The sequence below is a fragment of the Macrobrachium nipponense genome, chromosome 44 (assembly GCF_015104395.2).
Source record: "Macrobrachium nipponense isolate FS-2020 chromosome 44, ASM1510439v2, whole genome shotgun sequence".
Lineage (NCBI taxonomy): Eukaryota > Metazoa > Arthropoda > Malacostraca > Decapoda > Palaemonidae > Macrobrachium > Macrobrachium nipponense.
Window position 1 is genome coordinate 47,692,241 of NC_087221.1, and position 12,849 is coordinate 47,705,089.

Consider the following 12,849-nt stretch of genomic DNA (forward strand, 5'->3'; position numbering starts at 1 on the left):
GACATGCTCGCATCACATTGTGACACAAACTTGGCGGCGAGTCTAATGGCAAAGAGGTTACAGAACAAGTATTAATGCGACTTGTGTTTGTTGCTACGTGCACGTGCAGTCCAAATGGCGAAATTGAACGAAAACAAGCAGGTAGTCTTGTTATTATCATTATTTTGTATAGAAGTTTTTCCATTCTTCTTATTGATGACTTTTCTTCTGTACTCAAATTGGCTATTCAATTCCAGATATTAATCTTTTATCGATTAGGCTTAAGATCCAATTTGTAAAGCATTTTGTATAATATATTCAATTTGACAAACAGTACCACGTTTTAGACATGAATCCCCCATTTGGCGTTTTAATAGCCAATTTGAGTACAGAAGAAAAATCAGTAAGAAGAAGAATAGAAAAACTTCTATACAAACTAAACGCGGATGAAATAGCCATTATTTTTTTTTTCAATAAAACCTGTATTAATGAAGGTCTTTTTCCAGCTTATTATTATTATTCAGAATATAAACCTCCATTCGTATGGAAAAAGCCCACAGGGGGCTTATGATTTGAAATTCAAGCTTCCAAAGAATATAGTGTCCATTTGAAAGAAAATACAGAAAATAATATAAACAGATAGCGATTACTATAAGAAAACAATAAATAAATAAATAAATAAATATTATATATATATATAGCTATTATATAGTATATATATCTATATATATATAATATATATATATATATATATATATATATATTATATATCTAATTAATACATTACAAAGTGCAGCCACTCTTTAAATATCAGAAAACATACCCAACCGACCTTTAAAAAGCAAGGCACCTTGACACTCAGAACAGACACGGTCCTATTTTTGGTTTCAAATAATCAGGTCGTTAAAAACGTCAGAATCTGGTAAGGCCAAGGTCCGGTGACGTCACGACCACAATACTACTTCTCTTCGTGGTATCAGAGGATTCCGGTGAGTTGATGACGATGTACGTAAGATTAAATGTTTAAAAATTATTTTGTCTAACATTTACTAAACTTTGATTTTCCGTAGGAAAGGATGAAAATGAATTAAAAATGACTCACGCACCCACGAAAGACTTCTCGCGATTGGTAAATGATTGAAATTACGAGACATTTCTAGAAATACGGAAACGAACCGATTAGTACGATACTCGATTACGAAATTCATTTACGAAATGCGTTGTTATTTTCTAGGTGTAAGGTATGCTACTGCTATTAATCACAACCGTAATGATATTGCTACTACTCACAACCTTAATAATATTATACAACAATATTTTTACGGTCATATCAATTATCACAAACCTACGTAATTTATTTAATTTCAAATATTTCCACATTGCACGTTGCAAGCTACTGAAACCAAAGAAAACGGAACAAATTTCTTCCGTCAGAGAAAACGGCGACAGATTTAAAAATGGATGGCACACTAAAGTAGACTTGATATATGCTCGCGCGGCTATTTTGTTTTCTATTTTGCAGTTTTCTACGGACTTGGGCAACATTTTGATACTGGGTTGCCAGTTCTACTGGGCTTTAAAATAAAGATATAATTATTCAGAATAGAATTTCATACACTTAGTTTTACAACAATGCTTTTACTACAGTTAATTCTCCGAGATCTTTCAATAATATTACTACTATCCCAAATACGTAAAAAACTACCATGCAGTTATTCCCACAAGATTCAAAAAGCTATACCGAGATACACTGTACACTTTTAATATTGGCCTTACCCATTTCTGGTATACTTAAGGCCTGTCCACACTAGGAAACATTGTTTGCAAACAATGTTTCCTAGTGTGGACAGGCCTTTAGGTCTTGCCTTGCAACGATAATGTTGATAAGGGCTAATTAACATGATTACTATTATTATTACCAGTTGAGCAAAGCCACTAACTAGCAAGAAATCCAGAGACAAAAAGACTCACTAACTAGCATGAAATCCCGAGACAAAAAGACTCACTAACTAGCAAGAAATCCAGAGAAATAAAAAGATTCACACCCAGAAAGAAATTGTGAGAAAAACAAATCACCAAATAAATCACGGACAAAAATCTTTCTTCCATCCACTATTTACCTAACATCTTTCTCTACAAACTGATATCCTGCTGATAAAGTGGAACATAAAATTTAGGCCAAAGGCCAAGCACTAGGACCTTTGAGGTCATTCTGCACTGAAAATAATGGTAAAACAACTGTTACGAGAGGGTTAAGGAAAATAGGATGGACGAAAGAAAATATGAGCAGAGGTACAGTAAGAGGAATGAAAAGGGTTACAGGCAGCTAGGGGCCAAAGGGACACTGGAAAGAACCTGTAATTCCTACGGTGCAATGCGTGAGATGCACTGGCGGCTCTACTTATTTTCTGCTTTCATTACAGCACTGTCAAGAATATGTTGCATGTTATACATTTAACATTATATAAAACAGTAAAATCATTTACATACTGTTTGTGTTTTCTTTCAATAAAGAAACCTGCTATGAGAAATTATTTTCTAAATCCAAAACTGATGTCCCTAGAAGTTCTTCTATATTAATATTCCAAGTTGCAGCTGCTTTTCTCTTAAAATTGAAACCAAAGTCTGCAGCAAGCCATTTTATAATTTGTGGTTCATATGAAACCAAATAACACACCATGAGGCACTGGTAAATAACAAGCACCACAAAACTCAAATGCATCCAGCTGAAAGAGGTACATAAATTACTCATCACATCAGATGTTTTAGGGGGCTAGGCAACTGATAACAGGCAAAATCTAAAAATGTAACAAAGACCCTATAACCCCTTTAACATTACTAGTACACAACAGATGTAAGGGTCACTGAACTTGAAGAGAGTGTCCTAGAGATAAAAAAATACACACATATTATCAGGAGCCAAATCCCTTTCCATTCAAACTGGGCCTAAAGACACAAGGCAATAACTGCTGATAACTCAGCACCCTCCTAAATCCGGATTCCAAATTCACAGGGCAGCTAGGACATGTGCCACTCAAAATCCATAAAGGACTTGGCGGATAGTCGCCAGCAATAACATTCATGATATCCCACACCCAACAATAATTCCATGCAACTGCTATCCTAAGCTAACCAGTATTTTACATTTACTGTGTTGAGAAAATCTATCTCCAAAGTAGTTCACATTTCAAAATATAACTGAGTTAAGGGAAACATCAAAATGTAGCAAAGACAAGCTGTGAGGAGTACTGTATTACATGTAGAGTTGCTATCCAAAAGCACTCATAATTTCATACAAGATAATGTCTACAACAGAATAGCTGGGTTTCACACTCCTATTTCTCTTATTCTGAAGAGCAGCATTTAATCAATCCCTTCCTACAAAGTACGGCAAAAGCGTATTATGAATTGCAACTTGAAGCAAAGGTCCCTCTTGCTTTAAGGAGTAAAGTTAGTAGAACTCTAGCATGAATGCTAACATCATTAACAAATATACTTATTCCATCAGCAAATAGGTATATAAACACAAGGCTTCAAAAAGGGTGCATAATTAATCCAATAAAAGGATCTCTGAGGAATAACCATGCTGAAAAGGATCTACATATAGCCCAAGCAAGCCTTTATTTGTTAGGCTTCCCAGAAAGAAAAGTAAGTATGAACCAACAATTAAGAATGAAAATATATTGAAGGATTTTTGAAGGATTTTTTCTTATTGAAAAGGATAGCTGTAACATTTGTTGTATCTTGTTCAAGTAATCTCAGGACTTTGATGGGCCTTCATGATACAAAACCTTGCAGCAAAGTAGACATTTACTACAAAGCAACGAAGTAGACATTTACTACAAAGCAACAATCAAATGGTTTCAATTTTACACAAATACTAGATACTAACTTACAGCAACAACACAATGCCTTTTTCACAATTCACCATACTGTACTTGCAAAGAGGCAAGAGAGAAGACTACCACCTACATAATAATTCCTGAGCACTGGAGCAGTCTTCACGAGGATGTTGTATTTTAATGTATATTTTTTTATCTATTTATAAATTTATATTAATTTTTTTCATTTTCAATAAGCAAGATATCTTCATTCTGTGTTTCCTTTTACCTCCTCTTACTTCTTCCTAATGAACACCGTATTCTTTGGAAGCTTGGATTTCAAGTCAATGGCCCCTAAGGGTAGGTTTCATATGGATAGGGTTCATCTTCTTAATAAAAATAATATTAATAATATTTTGGTAGAAGACCCTCTTTTTGGCAAATACTATTAAAAAGAATGGCGGAATTAAGCGAGTTGATTTTATACGTATATTGTTTTTTCTATTTTCCTTACAATTCGTTCCTCAGGCTCAGCGATGTTTCTGAGTAACTGGCCAATATTCATATTGGGAACTTTCAAAAAATAAATGCTGAAGATAATCTTTTATTAGAACAGGATATCAGGTCCAGGTCAAGCAGGGGTCGTCGTCAGTGCCGATATTATTCCATAGGCATAGTTCAGTTCGGGGCCGGGGTTGTCTTCGATTTAAGGGCTGGTATAGCTGGCATCACGGGACGTTTCGACCTTCTTGCAGGTCATCTTCGGACGAGTCGGTTGAAGAGACTGTAGGAAGAAAGTCTGTGGGGCGGTACTTATAGCAGCTCGGACCTAGAGTTGCATTCTCATTGGTTGGGCCGGTCTTGGGCGAAGTCGCTGATCTCTCCTCGAAGGTCTCGGGGATTTGCCCGAGACCGGCCCGACCAATGAGAATGCAACTCTAGTCCGAAAGCTGCTATAAATACTGCCCCACAGACTTTCTTGCTACAGTCTCTTCAACCGACTCGTCCGATGATGACATGCAAGAAGGTCGAACGTCACGTGATACCAGCACAATACCAGCCCAAATTAAACCGAAGACGACCCCCCCGGCCCCGAACTGAACTACGCCTACGGAATAATACAGGCACTGACGACCACCCCTGCTTGACCTGGACCTGATATCCTGCTCTAATAAAAGGATTACCTCAGCATTTAAATAATTTTTGAAAATTCCCAATATGAATATTGGCCAGTTACTCAGAAACATCGCTGAGCCAGAGAAGCAAATTGTAAGGAAAATAGAAAAAAAATATATAAAATCAACTCGCCTAATTCTCCCATTCTTTTTAACAATAATAATAATAATAATAATAATAATAATAATAATAATAATAATAATAATAATAACAACTGGTGCATTAGTCAACCACTGACTGATAAGACAGTATCAACTAACTCTAAATTAAAAAGGTAACACTTACCATCTTGTGCGCGATGAACGGCTGCGATGCCTGGAAGAGTAACTAGGCGACTCTTCCACACGACGTCGTCTCCTGTCCCGATCCCTGTCACGTGAACGACTGCGGCTACGGCTGCGTTCAGCGCTTGAACGATGACGTCGTGACCGAGGCATCTGCGAGGGAAAAATGTGCATTTATAAGTCGGCATAACATGATCATTAATAAAATAGTACAATGCTTAAATATTACTGCCTCCATGAGGATGTTATGCAATTGGAACTTCAGAAGTGCTAGCAAAAATGTACTGCATTACTACTCTAATACTATTCCCCTTGCATCTGAATAATTTCTATCCATTTCTTAATTTATTTATTTTTTAAGATCTCTTCTTCATGACAGACCACCCATTCACCATAAAAAAATAAAAACGCAATGAAAAAAAAAAAACATAAATCTAAGAATTGCAGTTTCCAAAGATACTATAACCATTACATCATACAGTTCATTAGATAACACACCTGTTGGATGATTGAACTGACCTTGATTTTTGCTCATTAGCAGCTTATGTTAAAAAGATTTGTTTGTTGAATCAAATGGATATATGTATATGTACAGCATATCCTACCGATGGCTCCCAAATGTACATTGCATTATTCAACAAGCAAAATTGACTTTATCAAGGCTTTAACAATTCATCTTTCTTTGAGTACCAAAACTTTTTACTGTAATTTTTAATTTATGAAGCACAAGTAAAATAAAAATGCAATATTACTCAAAACTCAAATGGTACATTAAACATACATTATTTAATTTTTCACTACCCAGGCACAGGTATTGTGTCGTCTTAGGCTAAAAAGTAAAGGCAAGAACTTGAATTTCTGTTATTTCTGAACAAAAGGGTGGGCCAACTGTCAAATAGTTGGCACATGTGACTGTGTTTACTACTGCGTAGTGTGTTTATTTTTCTTTTTTTATGACAGGTAGTCACTCAGTGATTCACACGTAAACCTTACAGGAAAATTAAATGAGACCTTAATAAAAAAGGTAGTACATTATTTTCCATGTATGCATGATAATTCAGCATATGGTCAACTATGTACATTTTAATTCTCTTCATTTATTCTAACAACAAATTAAACTTCTTAATGATGATGATATTTGCAAATCAGACAAAAGTATTAATATTTAAACATCTCATGTAATTAAAATACATTTATAGTTTCAAAATCAAATCTACATCATATCTTATGTGCACTACCTAGGCCTAATAAATACATGTATAATTTCATATTGCAACATTTCATATTTCAAGAGTCAATTACATGTTTAACTACAGCCAACCCCCAAAAACTAATGTTAAATTGTTAATAAGCAACCAAAATACTATAGGAAACTGCTATTCCTCGCTAAATACCTGCAGTGTCTCTATTTCTTAGATTAACCGATATTTTAACTGGGATCTCGTCTAGCCTACCATTCCCTCAAGCTAATCTATCTTAACAAGTGCTGTGTCCTAACCTTGCTAAGAGAAGGCTCTCTGTCAGGCCCAAGCCCAACCAAATGACATAACCTCGTGTGTGCCAGAATGACGCATGCACAACAATTCTGTAGTTTTAAAGAATCACCCTTCTTCAGGTCACATAATGCACTTCGAGGTTATAAAACAGTTCCCTTTCATGTGGACACAACGTATTCCCATAATTTTAATAAAAACAACAGTCAATGAAATTTTCTTAACCTACTCTACTGCAAGTTCAGGTAAAACTGCAGATTACTAAAGCGGCCCTCTAATTCATAACTACTAGTTAATGTTTTAAGTGGGCGCCAGGTTTCATACCAACCCATTGGGTATGAACGTTAATGCACAAAGTGGGCGCCATATTTAGTACCAGCCTCTTGGGATAGACTGCTAAAACATAAAAACAGGAGCGACTACAGTGAAGGGTCAGGGATGCTGTAGGTATTTACACAATATGGATTCCAGAAGGAATACTATAACCAAACCTTTAATTAGCGTAACCTGAGATTCCATGCTATAAACTGGGTGGGGGAGCTTTGCACCCATTCCCTGGACACCTTCAAGAGTATTTCATAACCCCTTACTCTGCATAAACAAACTATTCCAGTCAGCGACTGGCAGGAATCAGGACGTAGTATTAGTCTGCAGTTTTACCTAGATTTGGAGTAACCCCACTACATTCCTACCTCAAATGTTAGCGCATAGCCTAGGCTACTAATAGAAACATTACGGATGCAGACTTGCTTAGGAAACGTCATTGCAAAATGGGACTTGGTGCTTCAACAACTGATTTTAAGGCTACATTTTATACTATACAGCCTGTCCGTTACTCAATCTGAGATTAGGCGGTAAACATGTGACTGGCATATGTAGCACTAGCAAGAATTTCAAAAAAACAATACTAAAGAGCAAAAACTAAAGACGAACTTCTTATATAAATTTACCGTTTAACCTTGAAATAGAGATATTGGAGCTTGTCTACACCAGTCAATCATATGATCCTGCCATTTAGATTTAAGAGTTAAAACTGAAACTAGCATAACCCTAAACTAACCTAACCTAGCCTTGGGTTCATCTAAACTGGTCGCAACGAGCCTTTTGGCTTTTTAATATAACAAAAAGTATTAATTCATACATAAATAATCCTTAAGATTAACACAGTCCTAAGTAGGTTAGATTATGCTTTGACGTAACAACTAAACCAGACCTACACTGAAAGTAAACCCACCTAAACAATCTAACGGAGCCTTTTGATACCCAGTACGTGGAGGCTTCATTTATTTGTATTTGACACGTGGGATTTCTTGTCGTTACGTTAGTGTGCATAGATTGGCATTATTACATTGTTTACAGAACGTTCCCTAAGCATAATGGGTGGGGTGGACATTGAACTTAATACCCCAAAGAAAGAGTCTTGCTCTATTCACTCATAACGTAGGATTTCATATAATTTAAGTTAGCGTGCTTATAATGATTTGGTTATGCCTAGTTCTAGGCTGAAGGGAACCTTACCTAAACGATGTAATTAAGCAATTCTTAGCAAGATTATTCTACACGCTGTGAAATCGTACTTTAATGAGGCTAAAGGAGTGGGTTTCCTTTGGGGGTATTGAATAAATTGCGCCATACCTACTAGGCCTAGGTACACGACCAGACCTACGCTGAAGGGGAGCCTGACCTAAACAATGATACCTACCTAACAATGAAATGTACCCAATGTAAGCACGGTCTCCCACGCGATTGGGATCCTACGTGTCCAATAGGAACAAAGAAAGCCTCCTCTCGAGGGGTACTGAATCAAACCTTCGGAACCAGCCAGACACGATTAGACCTACGCTGAAGGGGAGCCCGACTTAATGAAATGTAGCCTATGTAAGCACGGTATCCTACGCGATTTGGAATCCTACGTGCCCTATGGGTAAAAAGGAAGTCTCCTCTCGAGGGATAATGAACCCGCTGACCCGAAAAAACATCGAAATGCCCCTCGCGCCATTAGTAGTAATAACATCATCCCCTACCGAGGAAGGAAGGATCCTTCGCTCCATTTCGGAGGACCCCATCGGAGGAGCCCCGACCAAAGGTATAATTCGGCCACGACGTCGCCGTGCGCAACGGGGAAAAGGATATATCGATTAAAAAGGGCGAAAAGGAGATTAAGACGTCGTCGTAGGCCGTGGCGGGTGGACGAAGCGAGCGGCAGCGGCCATCATGCGTGTTCCGAGAGATGCTCTCCCCCCTCTCTCTCTCTATTTTCGCCCTCATTTCGCCGGATAAATCCCCAGAAATCCCCACCCGGCCCCGTCAATCCCGCCCCGAGGGATGCCCCAAGGAGCAGGCCCCAAAAAACTCACGTTCTGGGCTCTGAATATGCACAGCTTTTCCCAAATGAAATCCAGAGTGAAGGATTATATGGTGGAGTTGTGGTGGCTCCCCAATGTACACAACAAGCGTGGCAGGGCGAAGGCGCTTGTCACCGGCGCTCCCATTGGCCCAGACGGCGACGTCACGGCGGCGTCCGTAACGCGGCCTCCCATTGGTCGAGGGTTTTCGCGGTCCCGCAACTGATTCTCCGGATTTTCGGTTGCAAAGGGGGGATTGAACCGATGCGATTTCAGTGGTAAATTCGTATGAAAGTTATTCATATTAGATTTATAATTATTTGAGCCATTTTCTTCATCTATTTTCACTATCTTACGAATAATCATCACATTTTCCCGCATTTAGAATTAGTTTCAACCGATACGATTTCGTAGTACTATATACGTAAGTCATATGGGATTTCTAGTCATATTTAGTGTTTAAAAAATTTTCTTCGTCTTTTTCACCATCTTGCGAATAAACATCACATGTTCCCATATTTATTCATGGCTTACGAATGAATTAGATTCAACCGATACGATTGCATGGTCAGTTCGTAGTACTATATACGTAAGTCATAATAGGATTTATAATCTTATTTAGAGCCATTTTCTTCATCTATTTTCACTGCCTTACGAAAAATAATCATATTTTTTCCCGTACTTATTCATGACTTACTAATGAATGGCATTCAACTGATACGTAGAACAAACGTATAAAGTAAATTTACCAATTTTCACTATCTTACGAATAATCATCACATTTTCCCGTATTTATTCATGGCTTATGGATTAATCAGAGTTAGATAATACGAAGAACAAACGTAGTATATGGGTTTATATTAAATATTTTCTTTTGCGAATAAATTATCAAATAATGCGCTATGAATGAATGAGTTTTAGCTGACAGGCCGAAGGTTTAGTAGATTTTATATATTAAAATGTATGTTTTTTTATATATATTTTTGTTTACCATAATTTTATTTTATTTATTCTCACTATTTAATGTTGCATAAATTCCTTTAACGTATTCATTCATAATTATAATTATGTCTAGTACTAACAAGAATAGGTTTTATATTTCCACTGGCACCATAGCCTATCCGTTATTGGAAATAAAGGAATGCATTTTTTCATAAATGTCATTACTCGTCAATAAAACATCAATCTAATTTATAAAATAGCTTCGCTACCCTTCATAAATAATACCGTTATATTTAAAATCAATATAATTCTATAAGATATTCAAAAATGAAAAAACGGTATTATACACTTTCAGTTACGAACCCTCCCCCCCAAAAAAGTACTACCTCCAGCGGTTCAATCCTGGGGAGGGATTCAGGGTCTACACCAAGCTCCTCCCAACCCCAATTCCCACCCTTTCAGTGTTCGTTATTTTATACAATCAAATTTACAGATTACGAGAAACTGTTTAGTGGCTAAAAATACTTTAAATTTATTCCAGAGGACTTAAGCTCTCCATACCTCATGCATTCTTCTTCTCGCTAACTTTGGAAAAGATTCCTGATGTGTCCAGCCCTAAAATCAGTTGTTCATCTCTCTCTCTCTCTCTCTCTCTCTCTCTCTCTCTCTCTCTCTCTCTCTCTCTCTCTCTCTCTCTCTCTCTCAGCGACGACCCCTGACCGGTCTTGAGGCAGTGGGTTCGCGTGGTAGCACAGACAGCAAAATTCTGCAACGTTGCTCGTACGCAAGCTATATGGCTCTTGAATCGGTCTAGCTAACCTTGACGCTTAAACGAGAATTCGCTAATCGGATTCTTTTTTATAACATCTCTGCTAGCCAAGATGGTTCCAAAAAAAAAAGGATTATATTCAATATTATCATATATAATAGGAATATAACGCAGGCAATACTTTATAAGAAGATATAGTTTGACGATGTAGTACTATTACTAAGAGGAAGGCGTTAATCCTAGACTAAGTGTATAGACTGCTAGACTTATTGATTGACTCGTGTACTCGGAATTTATTAATTCATTATAGTAATGGATATACTTATAGGCGTCAAGGGATACACTAAATTAAGAAGGAATCCAGGCACTTGAGACACTATAAAAGCTTAGCTTGCTCTAATCGTTAGAGAAAAAACAGTGCTTACACATGCTTCGAGTCAGAGAGCAGCCAGCGGGAAACGCTTGCTTGCAGCTTTTTTTTTCTAATTCCACCCGGAAGCAATGCGTGAAAGTCATGCATAGCTTATTGTTGGCTAAACGGGGCGGGCGGTGTACGATTGTATTAGACGCGCAAAATGTTCAATTATTTGATCATAAAGAACGTACCTTAGCAGAAATATGATTAACTGAAAGAAATTTCAAAATGAGAGCAGATTTAATTTGTATATAAAGCAGAAGAGTGGGGTATTTCACTCTGAATGTTGTCGATCCTCTTTTACAAAACTGCAAATTAACAAAAGACGAACTTTGTAATTGAATTTATATGTGTTCTTTTATCAAGAGAGAAATAATATAGTTGAGAATTGCTAGACAGGCTAATGACCTTTTGTCACTGACCTACTGATGGTAATAATAGTCTCCGTGAATAATAAAAAAAAAAACTGATTTATCGAGTTATGTGAACTCTTTTTTTTTCCAGACATGAGAGAGAGAGAGAGAGAGAGAGAGAGAGAGAGAGAGAGAGAGAGAGAGAGAGAGAGAGAGAGAGAGAGAGAGAAGGGTAGTACATAGCGGTGAATATACATTTTATGCATGAGAATCTAAAAGCAGACAAGGCCAGCCCAAATCAGGCTCTATCTATCTCGCAAGAAGAAAAAAAATAAAGATGGATGACAATGAACCTAACATGGCGTAATTTTATCTTGCTTATACCAAACCACCGGGAATCTTCTCCATCGTACGTTTAATGAATGTGGAGTAAGCGGTAACTCAGAATCTTACAGGCTTTGAGAGAGAGAGAGAGAGAGAGAGAGAGAGAGAGAGAGTATTACGCAATAACTAGGGATGCTGTGGTTTGTTACCTTATCTAATCTTCGAAGGTGAGCTCCAAGCGTCGTTAGGGAGATAATGATTGCCCCTGATATCTAGATAATATGGCTATCATTGTCTGGGTCAATATGCATTTAATTATAGACACCGAAGGCGAAAGGAAGAATGGTTTAAGCGTACATATACGTGTGAATACTCGTAGGTCTCTCTCTCCCTATTATACATGCGCACACACATAGCTATTGTGTGTGTGTGTGTGCGCGCGCGTGTGTTTTCTTCGTTGGTAATAATTGCAGGAGAGAGAGAGAGAGAGAGAGAAATGGGAGGGGGAGACCTTGCAACTAGTACCAACGAAGTAAACCTAAAATACTGCAACATCCAGACACTAAGCTTAGGCCTATATCCACCAATACATAAATCAATAATCAAATAAACTAAAACAACCTATAGCCTAGTAATTTATAAAAATCACAATCATATTAACTCATAATCATTAGTGGAGAACAAAGACACAGTGAAAGGACAAGAATTCGCGCCCACCCACCCCTCCCGAACCCACCCCCAAACAAAATTCTGGAGGTCCGGCTGGCTGCTGTGACCTTGTACTATATCGACCCTTATCTCAAGGCGACGCGTTGCGCCCACAATAAGGTTACGTTTGTTGCTTATAGAATTTCGTCTTTCGTTTCATCGCTGAACAGAAAGTGTTTGGTAATTGGTTTTGTCGTGTAACTGGATGGTTTATCGGTCTAGCCGTATTCTGGACGATGG

At 37.5% G+C, this 12,849-nt stretch overlaps 1 protein-coding gene across 3 annotated transcripts in view; it reads right to left on the minus strand.

Annotated features, from left to right (window-relative positions):
* LOC135204308 (serine/threonine-protein kinase Doa-like) overlaps nucleotides 1–9,260 on the minus strand; it is a 244,284-nt gene extending 235,024 nt beyond the window's left edge. For 2 of the 3 annotated variants that reach the window (XM_064234468.1, XM_064234467.1), the window contains exons 1-2: nucleotides 8,778–8,819; nucleotides 5,262–5,413 (exon numbers count right to left, since the gene is read on the minus strand). In XM_064234468.1, the coding sequence (XP_064090538.1) occupies nucleotides 5,262–5,413; nucleotides 8,778–8,819 (194 nt within the window). Of the gene's footprint in view, nucleotides 1–5,261; nucleotides 5,414–8,777; nucleotides 8,820–9,110 lie in introns of those variants that run through there. The other variant, XM_064234469.1, reaches the window with a different exon arrangement.
* Between the last annotated feature and the right edge of the window lie 3,589 nt (nucleotides 9,261–12,849).